The sequence below is a fragment of the Varanus komodoensis genome, unplaced genomic scaffold, assembly GCF_004798865.1.
Source record: "Varanus komodoensis strain SLA01 unplaced genomic scaffold, ASM479886v1 scaffold9, whole genome shotgun sequence".
Taxonomy (NCBI): Eukaryota; Metazoa; Chordata; class Lepidosauria; order Squamata; family Varanidae; genus Varanus; species Varanus komodoensis.
This window is the reverse complement of record NW_025336598.1, coordinates 37,014,859-37,037,766: the sequence shown is the minus strand read 5'-3', so window position 1 is coordinate 37,037,766 and position 22,908 is coordinate 37,014,859. Positions and strand designations below refer to the sequence as shown.

The window sequence follows — 22,908 nt, the reverse complement described above, 5'->3', positions numbered from 1 at the left end:
CTGCTTTCTAACAGAATTAGCTTTTATACCAAACCGTCAGATGTAGCATTCAGCTCTCCTGAGTTCTGTTCATAGCATGTACAACTTAATGTGTAGAACAGTCTTTATCATGCATGCATCCAAGTGCCTATGCCAGTTCCTGTATTTCATCCATGTGAAAAAAATTCCTGGATGGATTGCAGGTTAGATAGGTTGTGTATGTACACCTGTTATAGAGCTGGTGTGGGGACACATTTGCCAATTTCACAGTTGTATGTCGATTATCATACGATGGATGGCTAGGTGAACTATGTGGCGTTGTGATTAAAAGTGCGGGATTGGGTCTCGGATGACCTGGTTTCTAGTCCCTACTCATGGAGTAGGGACTAGATGGCTAGGTGAACTATGTGGCGTTGTGATTAAACGTGTGGGATTGGGTCTCAGATGACCTGGTTTCTAGTCCCTACTCAGCCATGGAGCCAACTGGGTGACTTTGGGCCAGTCACAGGCTCCCAGCCCAACCTACCTCACAGGGTTGTTGTTGTTGTTGTAGAGATAAGATTGGGAGTCAGAGGAGACTCTGATATCTTATCTTATATAAGCTGCTTTGAGTTCTTCAAATAAAAAAGGTAGGGTATAAATCAAATAAACTAATGAATAAACTGGTGCAAGTGGCTTGTTACATAGAACTTACATGCCAATTGACTGCATGCAAAGCTTATACTGTGATATTGAGCACTATCTATATGATTTTGAGACAGGAAGGAGTGGACATGCTTTGCATGAAGAAGGTCCAGGATTCAGTTTCCAAATAGGGCAGGAAAAAGCCATGTCTGAAACTTTGGAAAGCTGCTGACAATACTGGGCTAGAAGTACCTATGGTCTAACTTAGCCTGTTTGCATGATAATGTGCAAACCATGCCAAGATAGCACCCACCCTGGGTTCACATCACAGGGCATGTGATGAGGTGAGCCAGTGCTGAGCCAGTGAGGTTAATTTACAAATTTTCCGGACACACAAATGCCACTGTAGCAAAATGGATTACTCAAAGGCAGGCTCCTATGTTCTGAGGTTTCCTGCAAGCAAGCATTTGATTCTTGCAACAATTTCTTACTATCATGACTTTTGTGAAGCACTAGGCGTACTTGAGGAGTTGTGAATTCTAATGTGTGAATAGCAATTTAAAGATTTCATACTTCTCTGAATGTTGCAATAAATTGTTAGTTCAAGAATCTTACCAAATTGCATTAAGAAGTATAAATAGGTTTAGAATTGCATACTGATTCCCATAAAGTACACTTATAGGGATGTCTTTTGTGATGCATCAGGAATCTTATGCAGATTTTTTTTTTAAAAAAATTGCACACTCATATGGAAATGGAAGTGCATTTCTGAGTACAGTTGATCGGGACCAAAAATTAACTGGGAACTCCATACATCCTTGTTCAACACATACTGTTTGTTCAGTAGATTAAACAAGTTATTTATTTTCCTGAACAAACAGTATGTGATTCAATTTTTATTTTAAAATATTGTGTATGACTGAAAATTAGAATTCTGTGATCCTAAATTATACAATCACACACTACAATCTTGCATGTGTTGCCTTAGAAGGAAATGTCGGGCTTGCTCATGAGTAATTGAGTTTAGCATTGCTTCCTTAATCACAATTCCCTTATGTTCTAATGAGTGTCCATATGGCTGGTCAGAGCCTTATGGCTTGTTGAGCCCATGGACTTAGATGAGGAAGGATTAACATGTTTTTAACTGGATAGGTTACTTCCCTGTGTCCTTTCATCTGCTCTGGTACTATCTCTTATAGTATCACTGGTAGATATTAACCAGGCAACTTCTGTGACAAGTTTTTCATTGACACGGAATATCTCCATCCCAGCCCAGTTCTGCACATCTGTATAAGAGAGAGAGAGAGAGAGAGAGAGTGGTGGGAAAGAGGCTTCATAGCGTTTCCTGCTTTGAAAAAAATCATAGGAATAGCTGGTTTTATGTAATGTGTTCATTAGTTTAGAAACATCTTCTAGACTGATCTCCTTGTGGACACAGGCTAAGTGTTGCTTTCAGTGGGAGGGACAGCTGGTTTCTACTCAGAAGTGATGAGAATAGTTTCATGTTGTTACTGAGCACCTCCCATGTCAAGGTGAGGTGAGTTAATGATAAGTAAATGACATGAGTGAAAAGTCTTTTCATTCGTACTAGTATCAGTAGAAAATTAAGTACATACTTAGGTCTGTTCCCTTGAAATCAGTGAGAATCAAAGTACTTGCATTTGGTTTTTTCTCTTAACAGATTGCATTGGTGAATGTTACAATTTGCATCTTAAGATTAGTCCTTGCTGCTTAGGTGTCTGGGACATACTGTAAACTAGATCGAGGTGAAGCACCTACCTGTTGCTGCTAAAACACCTTTCAATTTAAGAAGACGTTTGTTAGAAAACACAAATCCATAACTGTTGTTGACCTTACACATGAGTTTGTTGTTGTGTTGTTGAGTTTGTTCCTTGAGAAGAATTTCATTAAGGATGCAATCAGTGACTTAATTTGTTGATTATGTGGTTATAGAACCGATAGAACACATCTGGAGGACAGCAGGTTGAAGGCCAATCTATGTTACTGATGGGCAGAGACTCCCAAAGATTATCTTCTAGAACTAGTTATGACGAGCTATGGCTTACCTATTTTGATAGCCTTTTCCTATCATTCAAAAGATATAAATTCTTTGTATCATATAATCAGTCTGTTACTTATGTTTTTGCAGAATTACAATACATATCCTGAAGTAGAGATTTTTATGTTTTCATATATTTTAATTTTAATAACACAAATTTTTCTTAAATTTAGCATTTCGGATTGTCTTAAGAAGTCATTAGTTGGGCTGCAATAAAAAGAGCTTAGAACATTGCAAATTAGGCTACTTGGAAGAGTGATCCTATGATTCCTATACATTGCCTGGGAGACCGTAGGATAACTTGGATTCTGATACTTGAAGTCCTCCAGCTTCAGAGCTGGAGATACATGCTCTGGTTCCTCCTGCCTGCCACCTCACAGCTAGTGTGGAAAGAACTGTATTGCTTCTTCTCCAAGCCCAAAAAATGTCCTCAGAGATGGCTAAAGAACAAAAAGAGGAGGGAACTGGGGTTGGGAGGATATCATGCATCCTGATGGTACTGCAGCCTCTTTCCCTTGCCCTCTGAAGTCCCTCATCTAGAAGGCCAAGCTGAGCTGTCTAGCTGAAATACGAAGTAGTGGGTCCAGGGAGGCAGAGATGTGCCTTACTACTTCTTTGCACTGGATGCTCTTGAGTTTGGAAGCTTACAATTGACAAGAATGCACTCTGAGATGTAATTAAAAATAACTAAACAATAGGCATATAGACAATGCAAGCAGAAAACTTCTGAATTAAGGTGTATTAGTTTACTAAACGATTTCTTGAGCCCTTCTTGGATGCAAACTTGAACATGGTGAGAGGGTGTGAGAGTGTCAAAGAAGCCAAGAACAATGCTACCAGGAGCCCAGACTCTCTCACCAGGCTGGTTTCTGAGCTGGATGACACAAGCCAGAATGGTCAACGTTGAGACATGAGACTAAGATTTATCCACCCTCTTCAGAAGTAATGGTCAATTCAGCAGAAGATAATAAATACCTAACAGGATAAGGGCAGAAAAGCTTCTGAAGGGCAACTACTGGGAAGCAGTAGTTGAAGGTGACCCTGGTGGAGGATCATTTCCAGAAAATATCAGTGATGCTAACTGTGGTTAGAACTGCACAGAAGAAGAAACTCACTACTGGGAAAGAGCCAAGGACAAGTACAGATCACACCTTTGCTGTTTGTGAGCCATTTTGTAGCCTGTTGTGGATAAAGATGGGGTATAGATTTTTAAAAGAAATAAATACATGAATAATGGCATAACTAGATCAAAGCCAAAAGGAAGTCTAGTGGCTGACATGTACAGAAGTGAAAGGAAAGTCTGATGCTGCACAACACATACGACTCAGACACGGGAAGTATGAATCAAAGCAAACTGGAAACATAAAAGCAAGAAAGGGAACATCTACACATCACAGTACTTCATGCTAGTGGATGAAAGTGGACTGGAATGGGACAATTTCAGTCAGACAAACACAAAGTGTTTTACTCCGGAAATGACAAACTCAGAAGAAACTGACTGGCTCTAATGCTAAGCCAATAGGTAGAACAGGCAGGGGCTATAATGCAGATTTCTTTCTAGATGCCCAGCACTGACCTACTAACTGACCACACTAACTGTGTGGAGGGTATATTACCTTTGTGGCATTTGAATGTGGTGTATGCTCCATATGTGATGCTTGAGTGAGGCATGAGCTTCTCAAAGGCATGCTCTGTGAAAGGTATTTATCATTCTATGAAAGTATCATGATTTTACAACATCAGCTTGCATCTCTGAGTGCTTTAAGCTCCAAATCTTGTTCCAAGCATTAAATCTCTATCTATGAATAGATAGTTGTTTCTGGAATGCTCTTTGACTTAAACCTTGGGTTGTTAGCTCTCACATTAACTGATCTGTAACTTCTAAGATAGAGTGCCAGGACTTCGCAAGTGAGATCTGTGTATCTGATTTGCCTTTGAAAGAAAGCTAAGCACTGAATTTATGTTTCGCTCATCTGGTGCTATGGTGAAGAAGCTGGGCACACCTGGCTACCTTCTTTCCTTCACTAGATGCTTAAAGTTGAGACATTTGCATGTTGCAGTTACATTATGTTCAGGGCAGTTTAAGAAACAGCTCATTTTCTGGGTTTCTGCTACAATGATATAAAAATAAAGCAGTGTGTTTATCCACACAGGAGCAAATAATCTAGTAGTATAAAACACATTTTATGTACATTGGGTATAATTTGAAGGATCAGTACATAACCAGAGTCCTTTTATAGGAGGGAAACCTAAATGTTTTGTAACTTCAAAAATAGTGGGATTCAGTAGGTATTTACAGTGGGGTTTTATTTTTACTTTTCATAAATTGAAAATATAGGTGTCCTGTGTTCCAAATATACTCTGTGTGGGTTTAATGGTACCAAATTAGACACCATAGTTCGTCACTTCCTTCTTTCCATTGTATAGCCTGTGGCAGAACAAATCGCTGGCAAATGTGGAAGGTCCGTGATATGGTAATGCTTCTGGCTGATGATGGAATCTGAGCAAGAAATCAGCTGGAGTGGAAACAGTTCTTGCCATTGCACAATTGCCAGATGTTGCTGTTTCTAAAGGAGGACCTGAGACACAGGTTGCACCTGAGACACAAAAGATATTGCCCTGTTCTTGATGCTGAAAGCTGCTCAATCAGATGGGAATAATAATGCATATCTCATTGAAACATTTGTGAAAAAATTGTATTTTTAAATATTGATATGATACTGAGGATAAACAGCACTGAGAAGGAAGGATAGAGCAGCATTTTGGTCTTCAGAGCTGAGAAACTGAAGGATAAGGGTGCTTCCGAGGTTTTTCCGCCCTATTCATGGAATTTTACCGAGCACCCAGACAATGTCATTTTCAATTTGTTGTTCTCCCATGTTTTCCTACCACTTCTACCATCTTCATTCTTATCAGAAAAAATGCATTAAGAAATAAAAGATGGAATAGCTGCACAATTCCTTTTGACTGGTAATCTGGAAGCACCCTGAGACAAATCAAAGGGATTCTTCAGGTTATTGTACAACTTAATCAAGAGGTCCATAGGGAATGGTGTACTAAATGCCATTTTTATATTACAGCACCTAATTATGGCTGTCAAAATACACTTCAGTACGATGGCATTCATACAGCAGCTTTATACATGATTTGATCTAATTACATGAAAATTTCCCATAATAGTGAAAGCAGGTACCAGAACTATGCAGCACTAGCATATGGGGTGCCCAGGCAATTAAATCAGATCCCCTGAAAACAAATTTTTCAGATGGACTGCCTGAGCTGTTTATCCTCTAAGTCAGCATTTCTGTGACAGCACCATCTTCTTGGTGGACCACAGGCACACTGGGAAAATGATAGGTGCTGGTCAGAGAACTGAAAGTTAGTATTAGAAATATACCAAGGGAAGAATAATCAAAGCAGAGATTAAATCAGAGTGCTTTTTCTGGAATGGGAACTACAAAGTATGGTGGAAGTTGTTGATTTCAGGCATGAATGAGGCTTGAAAAAATTATCTCGGGTGTGGAGGAGGCACGCTCAAATGTGTTTGTTCCAGGAGCTATATTGCAGTAAAACTATTTGGAAACTCATTTCTATTTTAAAAGGGTTCCGAGGAGTAGAAGCCACTTTCAGTTCAATATGACCGAGCACAGTCATTATGTCCACTAAGGTTGCTCTGCTTAAGTTCCATCAGAGGGCTCTCTTGAGTAAGAAAACTCCATGCTGCAGAAGCAACTTTGTGTACCTCAACTTTTTGGGTACATCCGTACTGTGACGTTACTTATGTGTGCAACAGTGGTGCCCCACTTCTATCAATTTGTCTGGAACAGTTACCCACAATTGTCTCCTTTGAAATACCGCATGCTCAGAGCACTCTGCACTTTTTATGACAGCGGCGTCAAGTTTGCTTGGCACCATTGTTGGCCTATGTTTATTACATCCCTTATACAAACAGCCTACAACTTCTAGAAATCCTAGATATAATTCTTAGATGATAGTGGTACCCTGTATTTATGATTAAATATGTTCTGTGTCAGTGCAAGTACTCGGTTTCCATAGCAATTGTTCTCACATTCCAGAGTTTTCAGATGCTTATCCAAATACTCTACTGTGATGTTAGCATGTAGTGTCCTTCCATCATTGCTGATCTTGTGAAGTGAATCACCCTCTCTACAGATCACTGACAGCTGAAGGATTGCGCTTAGGGTGGTGTCCAGTAAAGCTTTTCTGGATGCAGTCTTTGTTGGGCAAAAAATGCCCACAGCAACTCTTGTTCTGTCTCTCCTGGCATTGGACTGGAATCCTGCCTTACTAGAAGCTGTCCAGCGAATCAAAAACCAAGGGATGCAAGATAGCAGGGGAGCCATCCAGCAAGGAGGGAGAACCAGTAGATCAGATGCTTCAGTGCTGGCTAGGCATCAACCAAACAGCTTTTATAATTAGTATGCTTCTTTCAAGGCTTCCTGAATGAAGACAGCTTAGGTATTAAGCACCCAGAAAATCCCTTCTAGCCCCAGGTTAATTGCTCTTGGGTCAGAGTTTTAAAATCATAGTTACAACCACAGAAAAAAGGCCTTTCTTTAGCTAGCTGCCCATTTACTACCATGGGTGAGGGAATCTCTAGAAGGGCTTGTGATGATGGCGTCAAATATATCTCTCAAAGGTAACCAAATGTTACATGACCATTGACTGTGCTGGCTGGATGACTGTAATAATGCAGTGCAAAGTCTCCATGGGGCATCATGTGGAGGAAAGCTGCTGTCAGTAGTTAGCTAGATATTCTTTTTATAACATGAATTCCATAAGAATATAAGGGCAACCCTGCTGGATCAGTCCAATGTTCTTTCTAGGCCTGCATCCTCCATGCTGTGTTAGCCCAACCAGGTGCTTCTGGGAAAGCTGAGATCAGTGCTCGAGGTTGCCCATTCCTGCTGCTGCTAGCAAGCAACTGGTATTCATGGTGCCTTTAGTCCAGCCAATGATTGAGTCAACAGCTATTTTTGCATGACTTTCATTGCTGATGTAAGTTGGCCGAACAATAAATACTCTTAGGTAAAACTGCTCAGAATTGCAAGTTTTTCCTTTTTATTGTCTACAAATTACCAAAGAATGTGAAAGATCTTTTTAATTGTATTTTTCAAAAATATTGTCAAAACAGAAGGCATTTAAAGAGTTTCAAATTTCAACAAGATTTTATTTTAGAGATTTTTTAAGCATAAAGTTTAGCTTCTCATTCAGTATTATACTTTTAAGTGAATTATTCATATAAATGTAGGAGCATTCATTAATATAAACATAACTCAAGAGTGCTTGCTATATTCTGTTCTGAAAAATGATGACAGATGTGTGGCAATGGAGTTCTGGTTGCAACTTTCTTTAGAGTGATATACTATGCTTTGCATTGTTTTGAATTTCTGAGTTTAAGTATCCATGGTAACAGATGAAGCATAGTATAATAGCAGATTACTATGCAATACTTATAAGATGCTGTTATAAGTGCACTTTTACAGTTAATGTGGCTTTCAAGTGGATGGTGGGTCAGTCTGTGAAAATGCCTAATTAATTGACATGGCTGAGATCTTGCTTATAAATATTATTACCAGCATATGCTGGCTCTAACAGGGATCTAAGACCTTGGTGGAATTTTATGCCATTAGTGTTAAGCAAATCTTTTGGGATACAATATACTTCATTATGAGTCTCAAATACAATCTGAAAGAGGTTTATGAATAATCCTTTTAAGCACTTGGGAAAGACAGGTTCAAACAGGCTTACTAACTCTGATTTGGTATGGCATATAATCCAATTGTTTTTATAAAAACTAAATACAGCATCCTTTGATGTCTCACTGTAGAATGTGACATAAGTTGATGAACAATAAATTAAGATCTCTGCATATGATGCTAAAAAGGCAAGGACAGATGTACAGGGAAGGCTGAAAATTAACCCTATAAGCTTGCAGGGTGTAGCTTTTATATTTTTGTATTTTTATGCATTTCTTTCATTATGATTTTGGTTAAGTTAAGTTCTATTCATGATTGTAGGCTGCTGTTGCATCCCATTCAGATGGCTGTCCAGTTTCTTTTTGAATGTCTCTAGTGTGGCAGAGCTCATGACCTCTCTGGGCAACTGGCTCCACTGTCGTATTGCTCTGCCAGTAAGGAAACTTTTCCTGATGATTAGTCTGAATCTGGGTTGTCCATAATCTTGTCCTAATATCTAGCCTGATCTGGGTTGTCCATGTATAAAATTTGGTCAAGATTAACAAGGAGTTTTCTGCAGCAAGATTGAAAAAATGGTAAATTTTGTCAGACTTAGCCTTCTTCAGTACAGTTCCAGTTGAAGTGATATAAAGTAAATAAGAGTTGCTTTCCTAAATGGGAAAAGAGAAAAGCCAGGCAAATATGGTCATTCAAGAATGAGCTTGTCTGAAAGGCTGCAAGATGAATTTTGGAATGTATACCTACTCGCATGCCATAGCAAGGAGACTGTTTTGCAGAGCAACGTGTGGAGCTGGGCAACCTGTGGCCATGCTGGTCTCTTGGCCTGCAGCTCCCATTTAGGGATATGTGAAGAATCCATTAAAGGGGCTGAAAGACCCCAGTCCCCCAGTTTGCTTGCGTCTGCCACCCAGATTCTGCCCTACCATCTCTGTGATGGCATCTGACAGCTCTACCAACCAGACATGCCTCCGCTTCCATTTATCTTTTCTTTAAAGCCCTTACGGTTGGACCCTCGGTTCTCTGAATTTGAGGACATTGGAGACAATGGTAGCTCTTCTCCTGCCTTTGTTGTTTTAAATCAAGTCGCTATTGTATGACTGATTGGATACTGCCTGTTGTATAACAAAAGGGCATTCTTTAGCTGGCTGTTCAGTTGCTTTCACAATTCAACTGGATAAGAAAATAGGTTCATCTTTTTTCCTCTTCTGCAGCGATCTGGTATAAGGCAGCTGTTAGCAGACACTATTTGTAACAGCTCTTCTTGTATGTAAAAACCATATCAGCACAGCCAATTAAGAGAAGATCCCTTCAAAATTCCAAAATCAGCTGCAGTGTTGAACAAAAGTGATCGACTTGATCCCAGATAGATAGAGCTAGCACAGATCCTCTGACTTCATGGGATTTTTGGCTAGTAGTCACTAACAGTACAAGCAAATACAAGTTTCCTCAGAAGTGTGTCCCTGTCTTACCGTGTTCAGTGCAGCTTTTCCACAGATTAAATAGATACAGATTGCAGCCTTTATCTCAGACTTTCTTGCTTCAGCTCACCAACCTGTTAGAGTAGAGGGCATGTCTGCACAGATGAGTTCCCTGATTTAAGCTATTTGCAAGCAGAGCTCTGTAGCATGGCAACAGTTGATTACACCAAATAAACCACAAAATCACAAAGGCCAGAAGGTGGACAGAAGGGTTTGTGTGAAGTCAGCCCATACAGGCATGAAGGAGTTGAAAGAGTCTCTCAAACTACACCTATCCTCATGGCCAGAAAGCCTTCACAGATGCAAAAGAGGTCTTGACTGTAGAATTATTTCCAACACATTCAAACAAACAAACAAACAAACAAACAAAATGACTGATTGGGTTGGCAGGAAAGGCAGCGAAAATCCCTGCAATTCAAAGAAGTTATTTTCCATCCTTGCACATCCCCAACACCCGAACATAGAACAGGGACTTCCATCAGAGGAGACATCCAGCAAGCCCCCAACTTCTTGTGAGCTTCCACACTCAGCAAATATACATCTTTCTGGCAACCCTGCCCGCAGTGCCACCATTCTCCTCCTAAAGTTGCCAAAGAAGAAACGTCTGCTCTGAAGAGAGACTTGAGAAGCCCTCAGATAACACGCAAGGCAGGAATAAAGCCCATAAAGAGAACAGGGATTCATATCAGAATACTTCCCGTGCAAAACGTAGTTCCCATCCATCGAGCGTTCTGTCAAATCAATAAATCAATCTCTCTCTCTCTCGGCACACACACAATTAAATACTGCAGAAAAAGTGCAGTATAAAACATGAAGGCTATAGAAACAAAAATAGCATGCAAAGTTCTGTTTGTGATATTGGTAAAAATCCAGAGGACAGATCTTGATTAGACAGATGATTATATTAAGAGTTGAACTGCAGCAGAGATTTTCAATGGCTCATCAGGAAGCCTTTACAGATAACACCCCCTCCCAAAAAAAAGTATTTCAAACGTGCAAGTAGTTTGAGCACATTTCCAGAAACTGGGGTGGGGGGCAGCTCTATGGACTTTTAATCAGTGAGGCAGGAAGTCAGTGAAACTGTCAAGCTCAAACAGGGCAAGTTTTTCCATGATTTCTCATCCTAATGCCATCAGCCCAAGTCAGTGTGCAAGAGGTGATGGACTTGCAGGCCAAAACATCTGGAGAGCCACCAGTTGCTGACACCTATTACAGCACACACAAAAAGGTCAGTCTAATCCTCATTTTCCTTATATCTCTGTTTGCTTGGCTAGCTGTATGCCCATGTCACAGATGCCAGGCTGAGAACACCAATATTATTTCTACCTGCTGAAAGCTGCAGTTGCATTGCTGAAGTAACAGAGCGGCTAAGTGACAGTACATGGCATCAGCTTTCACCTGGGGAGGGAGTGGACAGCCCTCTGGGCCACTGCGTCCAGGAACAACAAGCAGTGTCACCAGCCTCCTCACGGAAGAAATTGGCTGCTGCCAGACCATGAAATGGCCATTAATCCCACAAGTAGGAGTCACCCTTGAGGCATATCTGGGTTATAAATCTATTACCATTGTTTGCTCTGAGTGTGATCTTCCCAGCCTTCTTCTACACATTCCTTTTCACTCATCTTATTTCCGTTGTCTCTCCTGTGCTGAATTTTAGGTGGAATGCCTATCAAAGCAGGCCTATCTTGCTGTACTTTATAAAGGTGCCCTGCACACAGATGATATTATAGAAGTAATAGTATATAATCAATGCTACTCAAGTGCCAAGGAACAATAAACTATATTTCTAACTCTAGAATTACAAATTATTTATTTCATGGACAATTATTTTTAGTGCATCTTTAATGGTGGAACTTTGCATAACAAGACTGCATGATGAATACTCATCCCAACTAAATATGTATTTCATTCCCTTTATCTTTTATATACAGCTACAGTTCTCATAAGAAAATTATTTCTCATAGCAGGGTTTATGAAATATTAGACAAATTTTCATATTATGTTTGCATCATTTGCATCATTCTAGCAAAGTCATTCAGTCTGAAGCGCTGTAACTTTTCACTGTATGTTTGAGATAAAGGTGGCTGAAGGTGGTTGAAACTGAATACCTAGGTAATTTAAGCAGAGATAATATTTTCTGCTTATGACATGAGTGAGGATGGCATGAAATTTTGTGGGAAGTGAATAGAATTGAAAACAGCTCAGGGTTAAACTAGCCCTAAGGCAGCAGAAGTTGAAGAAAATAATTCAGAGGAGACCTAAAATATCCTGGTTTGGGAACATAAAGAAGATCTGTTCGGCAGCAGTGCTAACAAGGACATGAAATAAATATTACTTCCAGATCATAGCTGAGAATTTTGGCAAAAATAATAGTTCATTGACAAAGAGTGTTGAACTTGGGTTCATTTCTTTGTTAAGCATCACATGCCACCAGCTGAAGAAGAATTGCATACATACTAGGGACAGACTTAAGACTAAAAACACTTGTCCTTGTCTTGGCTTCTCAGATCATTTTGAGTCAACTCAGAAATGTTATATTCTGTCTTTTTAAGAAAAGTGTGTTCCTGAAATAATTCTTGAAAAGTTTTGAAATTTTTTGCTTGTTACAAGTGCTTATATTTTTGTATATGTTGTATACTCTCATATAATATCTTGTTATCTTGTAGAGGGTGGACTAGAAATAATGTTAAATAAGTGGACAACTAAAATTGGATGTGAATTAAGTCACCTAATACAATTTGATCTCAGCAGGCTCATCTGCTGAATGCTTCTGGAAACTAGCATTCCAGCAGCTTTGCTGCTCCCAGAATGTCCTCTTCCCAGTGGGAAAAGGCTTGGCCTCAGTGACGCCATTTTCTTTGCTACATGTCTTCTCCCACTGAGGAAAGGATGGCAGGCAGATGAGTTCCAGCTTTACTCATCATGTGGCTTTCTACAGCAGGAAGGGAAATAAAGAGCCAAGCATATTCATTCAATACTTACAGGGGTTTCTACTTGTACCAGAATGAGTACACTATCACTCCTCTTCCAGGGGAGGAGATAAAAGGATTCCTTTACACACTGCATGCCCTCCATTGGGAGGCGCAACAGCATGTGTGGGAATCTCCTTAGTATTTCTTATCAAGTACTGTGATAAGGGGATTCCTTTTCTCACTTCCTCCCATTACCTACCTCCATGAGCAAGATTAGGTCCATGTGCTGAAGCTTACTCACCCATGTTTGAGATTTTGAAGTAAAAAGAAGCCATGGGTCAAGAGTATCATCCTGCCAGGGAAACTACATTCTCAGTGGTGAAAAAGCTTTAAAAACTTGTCTAAAACAAGCCTTTCGATCATAAGTCCTCCAAGTTCTCTGGCCCTCTCAGGAAGAAGAAGAAAAAGAAAGACAAGCTTACATGAACTGGAAATAATACAAACTATGGCTATGGTTGTCCTTGCCACCTTGAATACAGCCAGTGAGAATGCCTTCTCTACCAAGTAGTCCATTGGTACTGAGAATGGAGCCATCTTTGATACCAGAGCTAGTGGCTCTCTGAATCTCAGGAGGTGAGATTCAGCATTCCACCCACCAAGAGATGACTCTGTTAGCATGGCACTTGACCAGACACCAAGATGACTCTCCAAACTTGAAGTTGTGCTGTCACAGCAAACATCTACGTATTTCCTGAACTCTACCAGTTCTTAGAATGATCTCAATCTCAGTGTCACATTGAGATTGCACTGATCTCTCCCACCAAGTAGTCCATACTATTGGGAACTCTGGGGGAGCGCTCACACATCCTGTAAGAGCTTCATCACATTCATACCAACAGCACCCTTCAGCATCTGAATCATGAAGTGTTTCTTCTTCTTCTGTATACACCTAATATTGCACAGCCTTTGGATCCAGTGTCCTCTGCTGTCACAGGCTTCTGGGGATGAGGAACTGTGTAGATAACCACATTGGCTTGCCATGTCAGAACTCATGCCAATAGCAATGCAGACAGCTACTTTACATCAATCATTAAGGAGATAATTATTTGTCAGTTTCCCTTTCACTCTTATCCCTGGATAGCACCTGCTTTGGCTGCCTGTATGTTTCCAAGCACAATTCAAAGGTGCTGGTTTTCACCCAGAACACCCTACACAACTGATGGAACACCCCTCCTGACCTCAGACTACCTGCTGGGAGTAAGAAAGGTGGCTGCTTTGGGTGCATTCTAAGAGGCTGCTGGCTGATCTTCAGAAGAAGAAGGAGAGGTGTGGGACAGATGTGGGCCATTCCCAGAAATTGAGATGAGAGAAGTGAACACCCTTACTTCAAGGCCAGACTTCCCCAGTGGGCAGGCAGTCTCTGGGGATACCCAAGAGGTACAGGTGGCAGGAAGGGACTTGGAACAGGGGAACTTCTCAGGCACAGATGAGGCAGACACAGCTCCTGACCCTGTGACGTGTCTGCAGCAGAGAAGGGCAGCCCAATTAGACAATTAGTGCAGAGAGGAGACATGACCATTTACAGAAGACCCCTCTTGAACAGATGGGGGCAAGGCATGCTCATAAGGAGAGTTCCTGAAAATGGATACTAGATTAGGGAAAGACTCATTCTGGATGTTTGTGCACCAGGAAAATTCTTTGGTCAATAAAGAATGCTTTGCAAGAAGGGTCTGTGGCCTTGAATGTGCCAAGGGAGGTGCCCTGGCTCTTGACACTGCCCAGACCTCCTGATCTGCCTGTGGGGCCTTTCTCACACTGCCACCTCCAAGGGAAGCCCAGAGAGAGGAAACAAGGACAAGGGCTTTTCAGTGGTAGCCCCCCAGCAGTGGAATGGATCCCTTGCTGAGGCCCGCCTGGTGCCAACATTGCCATCTCTTTGATGTCAGGTCAAAACTGTCCTCTGTTGATTTAATGGCATCAAATGGCACATAATGGGATATGTTATCTGTTTCAGTTAGGTCTAGTTTATTGAAAATGTTTTGGCTGTTCAGCTGTGGTATATTGGAATTTTTAAGCTGTTTACTGGAATTTTATAGTGTCTTTTATTTCATTGTATTTTTGTTTTTATTGTATCATCTGAGGATATAAATCAGATTTTGTTCTCAAAGATCAAATTATTTGCTTTCTGCATGTCACTTCATGCATAACAGTATACACTCAACCTGATATTTAGAAATAATGCTTACCAATAATGCAATATTTTATTAAGATGGGAGGCTATTTATTCTCAGTCACAGTAATTAAAAATATTTGCACTTTTTCAGAACATTCCCAGTGGTTTCCCATTTCATGTCCGCTTACAGTACAGTCTTAACTTTCACAGTTGACTTAGCTACGTGCCCCTGAACTGTGAAATGTGAAACTTACTTTGATAGTGCCATTGCTGTGCTCAGTTCTTTCTGATATATTAATGATAATGAGCATATACTTAATAGTTGGAAGCTTAGTTAAGTGTAGTCTGCAATCAGTTACTATAGCAACATTTCCATTAATACAAAACATTTAAAAATGCTCAAATTTGTTCTTTCTATAAAATGTGGCAGTGTTCATTTGGGATAACAACAGCTTTAAGGGGTGAACATTTTGCTTAGAATTAAAGATTTGCCATGTTCAGCCTGTTCATATATGTTTAAGGGTAGTTATTCTGGTCATTATTGTTGTTATGTTTTATTTCTGGTAATTTTATGCCAGCAGCAGTAACACAGCAAAATGTTGAGTATTATTGTTTTATCACATGTTGGCTGAACATACAAGTTATGAACTTTGCTCTTGTATTGGATTTAACTGGAGCTAGGTCTGTTCTTTGAAAGGATAGGTATTAAAAAAACTAGCCCTCCTTGTCAGTTAATCCAGCACTACTATTCTCCTTTCCCTCAATTTTGTAATATTTGTTATAAGAGTAGTATTAAGTTCATGCAAAGCATTTCAAGTAGAGTCTGTGATAAATGTTAATAATAGTTTAAGCAACCTAGCTTTGTAAAGTTTTCCTGTTTTAAAACTGACCATAGTTAGTGTTAAGCTGTGATCACTAGTTCAGAGGAAAGAAGGCATAGTTAATTCAAACTGATAGTAAAAGCATCTGAATTCTTCCCAGCTGCATGGAAAACACATGTGAACCTGGGAAAAAACTAAGTTCACACAATGCTAAGTCACAGGTGGGGAATCATTTTCAGCCCAAGGACCGAATTCCAATCTTGGCAATGCTTCAGGGCTCATTCCAGAGATGGGTGAAACTAAAAATAAAGGGGAGGGGGCTATAGGCAGGATAGTGGTGGTGGAGGCGGAGGCATGTATATTTAATTTAATAGCAGTGCATAGCAAGAGCAGGCAGCAGCTGCAATTCAAGGACACTTGCTATCACAGAAGCAAGCTAAAAGAATTACTGCTATCCATCACACAAAGTAAGGCAGCTGAGTTCCATGCATGTTTACTTAGGAGCAACAGCTTCTGTGCTCCCCGCCCGTCGTACAAAAAGCAAGGCAGTGGAGCTGTATACATCACAAAGTGACACCATGGTTTATCATATGAGACAATTCAACCAATGAGTTTAAGAAACTTTAGCAGAGTACCTCATCAAAAGCTGCTAAGCAAACTTAGCAGTCATAGCATAAAAACAGGTTCTTTTAGGATAATCACTGCTTAATAAGCAAAGAGCAGAAGGAAGATTTAAATAATGCAGTTTTCATAGTGAAGAGCAGTGGATTCTCTTAAGGATCTATATTGGGATTGGTGTTATTTAACATTGCATAAATTATCTGGATCATTATTTATTAGTTAGATGGGGTGACCATTGATGTAGCCAGATTGTGTATGACACCAGATTATCCAGCTTGGTAAAATTCAAAGCAGATTGTGAAGAATTTCAAGGGGATTGCTTCAGAATGGGTGAACAGGCTCTAAAATACTAAATGGAATATATGCAACTGAAAAAAATTCCTAACTTAACATATATAGTGTTGCTACTGAACTAACAGATCTTGGGATTGTGATGGATGGTTCTGTGAAAAATGTCAATTCATTGTGTAGTAGCAGAAAGAAAAAAAAAAGAAGGTAAATTCGTGTTTGGGGTTATCAGAAAATTGATTGAAAATAGCATAATGTTATTATCTTCATAGCTTTATGCAAATCTAAATGTTAAATGCACAGTTCTGATTCCTCTGTCTCAAAAGAATGTTATAGGACTGAAATAGGTTTAGAGAGGGGCAGCCCAAATAATTACAAAGTTGGATCACCATTCTGAAAAGATCACAGTGGAAGGAACATGGCAGAAGTGTGTGAGGGGAGCTAAATTTAGAACATTCATACTTCTTTCTGCTATGTCCAGTAGAATATATAAGAACTGTCTTCATAAATTTTGTAATAATCAGCTTAAGCATGTAACTTGTGTCCTTAATGTTTCTAATATAAAGGAAAATTGTGGTGGTTTTTTTTATTTAGAGGTGACTGCTAATCATGTATCTGCTAGGCAATAACACATTTTTATAACCTTTGACAATGCTATGTTTTGATCCAATACAATAATATTACTATTGAGTCTAAAAGTAAGGTCTACCTTGCTATCTTTTTAGTTTAATTTGAATTGCAATCCAAAATGTTGTAATGTCTTTAAATGTTCCAATTACTAAGAATTATCAGTTATCCATATATAGATCCTGGCTGGAGTCAGACACCAGTGCCAAAGTCTAAACAGAATCTGTGCCCTTTGGATTTCAAATTACATGAAAGCTGTACCTGTGAAGGCTTTATTTTAGAGACATTTCATGAAGTGAGAAATAAATGAATTTCTCTTCTAAGATGGCATTCACAGGGTTTGTAATTTTTTTAAATCATACTAAACCATTTGCAGAAAGCTGGTCAGTTCTTAACAGTTACCTTTTTCATAATAGTTTCTGCTTGGTGGTTGCACATAGGGGATCTGCACTGTCATTTGCAACATTCTAGAGCTAATCGGAATTTTAAGCAGGGACTCTTCTCATCTCTTCTGTGCATGCACCAGGTATGGCTCCTTCCTGCCTCTCTGTTCCTCTTTATCTACAATGTTTAGCAGCTCTTGGAACATTCTGTCATCCTGTTGCAAAATCCTCCAAAATCTCTCTGTCCCCTCATGAGTAGCTGAGCAGAGCTCTTTTCTGCTCTGCTCTATTTTCACTGAGTTTTTTCTTCATTCCATTACATCTGTGGGGCACTTGGCTCCCAGTACCTTCAACAATTGCACCTGCTGAGAAGACAAAATTGCCTAGGGCCAAGCCACCCTGAACACGGCTGATCTCAGAAGCTAAGATGGGTTGGGCTTGGTTTCTGTCTGGATAGGAGACTGTCTGGAAACACTGACTGTAGGCTCCTCACTATTAACTTGATTTTGCTGAAGCACAAAGAGTGAGCTATGCACAAAGAATAGTTCTTTAGCACAAAGAATAAGTGAACTATGTGCTTTAAGGCATGACCTACCATTCCTCACTGGGACAAGAATAGTGCTACTTTCAAGCTGCTCCTTGTGAAGGTTCTGCCACAATCTCATTTATCTCAGAATATTGTACTAGCAACTGTTTTTCCTCAGCCTGCCTCAAAGGAAATCAAACGTGTGTGTGTATTACATTTGTTTAAAAGCTGCCCATTAGCAATGTGCTGTTTGGGCATCCATTACTTCTTGACCTAGATTTGAGAAGGTTGCTTTCATTCTGAATTCACAGAACATTATCCTTTAGGAAATCTACCCATTTATTCATCTGCTACCCAGGACCCAAAAAAGGATGATAGGGAGCCATCATACCATTTTGCCAAATGAACAGTTTCAGCCATATATCTCACCTGTCATCTGGTAAGGTTTGCTTGATTAGAGCCACAACATCCTCTGCCACTTTCTTCAGAGATATTTAACTTCTACATCTTGTACCACTGCAGCTTGGGCTGAGCCTTCTGCCTTCATCAAACATTACTACCTGGTTACCAGAGCACAACACTGTTGGTTTTGGCAGTCTTTTCTTCAGTTCTGTTATGCCATTTCCCCTATCTGGCAGGTCTCTTGCTTTTCAGTTACCCAAAGTCACAGCAACTACAAAGTAGGACAGGTTGCTTACCTGTGACGGTAGTTCTTTCAGTGGACATAACCAACCCTCCTACCTGCTTTGATGCTTTACCTTTTGTATTCCTCTGCTGGTTGTGAACTCAAAACTGAGAGGCAGGCAGGAGTCATAACTAGAGAAAGCAGAGGGGTGGGTGGGGCACCTGCCTAAATCTCAGGTTAGCTCTAGAATGTTCTGAATGACTGTTCTCAGAGGACCACTCAGAGAACCACAGATGCAGGTACATAAGCAACCTGTTCTTATAAACAGAACCTTGCAGACCTGTATGTAAGGGGGTTGAAAAGAATACCATATAGGTTTTGATCTTCTATTTGTTGAATCCAAGCTTTTGCTTAAGCAGACCCATTGAAATCAATAAGAAGTAACTTAGTCCTGGCTTAATGTAAATCTCACTGATTTTAGTGGGTCTTCTCTAGGCATGACTAATCCAAGATTCACTACAGTCTGTTTGTTGCAATTATGTAGGTTGCCAGGCCTTTCCCCACAGGCAGTTCAAATTGGGATATGAAGACTAAGTGCTTTGTTAGCAGGGAACTGTGTGGGGATACAAGTGTTTCTCATGTATTGAGCAAAACCAGAAAGTTGATTGTGGGGTGTATGTGTATGTGTATCTTTCTAGTTTGATTTATTTGATATATTTATTTTGATTGTGAGCTGCCTAGAGATGCTATGGTGCAATAGGCAGCATACAAATATTTTAAATAATATTCCATAGGACTGTTCCTATGTGATGGGCTGAGCTGTGATTGCAAACATATTTTCCTTGAGCCAAGTAGTGAATCGTATTGCTAGAATTTGGTGTGGTAATCTTTAATTTTCTGGTAGTAATATATTTTCTTAACTCTGGAACCAGAGCACTTATTGACATAGTTTTGTGCAGAGAAAATCGAACCAGCATGAAATGGCAGTTGGTGGAAGGCAAGATGATATGCTATTACAGTGATGTTCAGAAACAACCACAAATCTTCTTTGCATGCTTCTGCTGCAGTGTGAACCTTAGGGGCCTGACCACCATGACGGTGCATCAACCCCAGCCTCACATGTTTGAGATCTGTCAGTAAGAACTGCAGTCTCACAAGCATAGGATCTGTGGATGTGGTTCTGCAAATGATGGCACTTGCCATCTTCTGTCAGAAGCAGCAAGTCACATGAATGCCTTGCAGCCATGTTTTGTGCAATCTGTGAATGGAAACAGGGTGGGGAAGCACGTCTGGAGATTTTAGCAGTTTGATGTTGACAGTGTCAAGTATTTGCTGGCAGCAGGCCTCCCGTGTTTTCTCTTCTGTTGTGCCTAAGCCCTGTTGTAATTTGTGGACCATCTCAGTGAAGGTGAAATTAGTAACAGAGTTAATGGCATCTAGAGTTTTGCAGAGCTGAAATTCGAGGATCAGAGTAGTTCTTCTAGTACAGAGGTAGACAACAGGCTGCACGCAACTCTGGCACTCTCTGGTATATTTCCTTCTGCCCCTGCTGCCATGCCTCCCAAATTCGTATTGGTGAAGGGAAAAAAAAAGAAGTTGGCAGCTTGCCACTGAATTTTGACAGCAAGCTGCTATATAGTATTAAAACAATCGAATTCAGCTTACTCTAAATTTGATGGCAGCAATGACAGATGGCCTGTGGGTGGACGAGATTATGATCTCCAGTCCTGCGGAAGTTGTCCACCCTTTTTCTAGTCTAATAAATGTATAACAACATAGCATTGAAAGTTGATGTTTGAAAACAGGTTGATTTTGATTTACTTCTTAAATTTCAGATCTGGCAATGTGGAGGCTCACTAGAGATTGTAACATGTTCACATGTTGGCCACGTCTTTCGAAAAGCTACACCTTATACCTTTCCTGGTGGTACTGGGCATGTAATTAACAAGAATAACAGACGACTTGCCGAGGTGTGGATGGATGAATTCAAAGACTTCTTCTATATAATATCTCCAGGTAAGGAAATATTTCACAATGATATTATGTTGATAGGTGTGGAATGAAATAAACAAGCCATATATATTTGGTTTAATGGAACTCTGTATTTTGGTTTAGTTTTATTGAATGTTTTCATCTTAGCTCTTCATTATTTTTGTTTCAAGGAAACATACTTTCCAGATATAAAACTGTAACATTTCAGAGCTCCAAAAGTTGCAGCAGTGGAAAAAAGTAGCTAGGATAGTAGGGCAAAGTACATTTCTGAGTCCATGTGTTACATCCCACCTGTTAAGTTACCAAAAGAAGAATAACATATATTTTGGATTAACGTACCCATCATACATGTATTCTCTTTGAAAAAAGCGTAACTTTTTTTGAATTAGATGAACTTAGATCAGGTGATATAACTATTGGCTTGTCAGTACTGTCACATTATTCCTTTGGTGTTTGACTTCCGTCAAGAGTAAGCTCCGCTGAACAAAGTGTCATTTACTTCAGTGTAAGCATTCATTGCCTTTAAAGGGTTTTAATTAAGCATGTAAGCTTGTTGATGCTTACTGGAAAGTACATTCCATTAATCTGTGGAGGTAAGTTCCGTGTCCATGGTCTGCAAGGGAGCCTACTATCAGCTGTGCTCTTGTTCCAAAGATCTTGTTCAACACCCCCGTTCTGTCACCAAGAGAAGGTGGTAAAACCTTAAAGAACTTTCCATCCTAGTTGATGAAGATAAAGAAAAAATGTCCAAGTATGTGAAAAGTGTGTTTCCTTTGTGGTGGCAAGAGCAGGAGGGAGAGTGCCTTATTTGGTGGTGCCGTTGTCCCTCCCAATTTTAGAGCAGCTCCCGTGAGGTTAATTAAAAAACATTTTAACAAGCGTCCAATTCAGTCCAAGATTACTGGTGAAGGAGGGGGATGCATGCCGTTGGAAATCTCAGTGCCTTATGAGAAGGGATTGTGTTTTATTTTCCAGAGCCACAGAATAACCCATACAACTATATTTCAAGAGCTCCTGATTTCAGAGCTCCTTAGAATGAGTGGGAAAGGTGAGGAATGAGTAGGAAAAGCCTTGATACATTGAACAAGTTGGGATGGACCATTTGTTTCTTGTTATTAGGATAGGAAGTGTATTCAAGGTGTGAACTTAAACTGTTTAAATTGCTTGATTCCTTTACAGCTGCACCAAATATTTTCTTTTTTAATATTTGGGAAGAAACCAGAGATTTAAGGTACCATTCTGTGAAAGTTTAGTGAGGAAAAAGGGCTTACAACTCCCAGCATGCTGGCTTCGGGTATGCTAGGAGTTACAGACCATTTTTCTGTCTAAACTTGCATAGGATTGCACCCTTACCGAAACAGACATCTTAGTTAATGAGTATCTGTTTGAAAGTGGTATTTATTCATCCATTTCAGCCACTTAGTCATCCCCAGTCAATTACATTGCTGGAGGCTAGGATTTATCCTTCCAGTATTGTAATTTCAGACTTTTGGCTGTCAAAGAGCACAGAGAAGCCACTTACTCTGATTATTTGATATTATCCATAAAGCAAGTAAATAATTTTTAAACTGTGTACATCAGTGAATATTAAAGAATATTCTAGTACAAAATTAATTTGGGTAATAACCTCTTACCATAAAGAAGCAACTACTGTACATTGTCAAAACATATGGTTAAAAGAGATTTTAACTGTATTTTAATCAGCCAAATCCCTAATTAAAGAGATGTTGCAGTTTTTGCTGAGTAAGACCCAACCTGAGCTCTTTCAGTGCAGCTTGAAGCAGTGATCTACTGTTTGCCGGTTTATCTTACATTAAACTGGTAATTCTTAGCAAGAACTAGAATTCTTTTTATAGATGCACAAGGCAGCTTAGATTTTTGGTAAAACTATTACTTTAGCTTCAAGTTACCTATCTAGCTAATTTGATATAAAATGACTCAAAGGTGAAACCAATCTTTATTGAATTTTGAACATTTCACTAATGGAAATAGTGTTTTCTTTCTTTGATCAGAGACAAGAACTTAAATTTGGAGCTTTGTTTGGGAATAAAATAGCAATGTATTTATGTGACATGCTAGT

At 39.7% G+C, this 22,908-nt stretch overlaps 1 protein-coding gene across 2 annotated transcripts in view; it reads left to right on the top strand.

Annotated features, from left to right (window-relative positions):
* The window catches only part of GALNT13 (polypeptide N-acetylgalactosaminyltransferase 13), a 173,023-nt gene that overhangs the window by 87,324 nt on the left and 62,791 nt on the right, over window positions 1-22,908 (top strand). For both annotated transcript variants that reach the window (XM_044418046.1, XM_044418045.1), the window contains exon 7: window positions 20,672-20,852. In XM_044418046.1, the coding sequence (XP_044273981.1) occupies window positions 20,672-20,852 (181 nt within the window). The remainder of the gene's footprint in view (window positions 1-20,671; window positions 20,853-22,908) is intronic.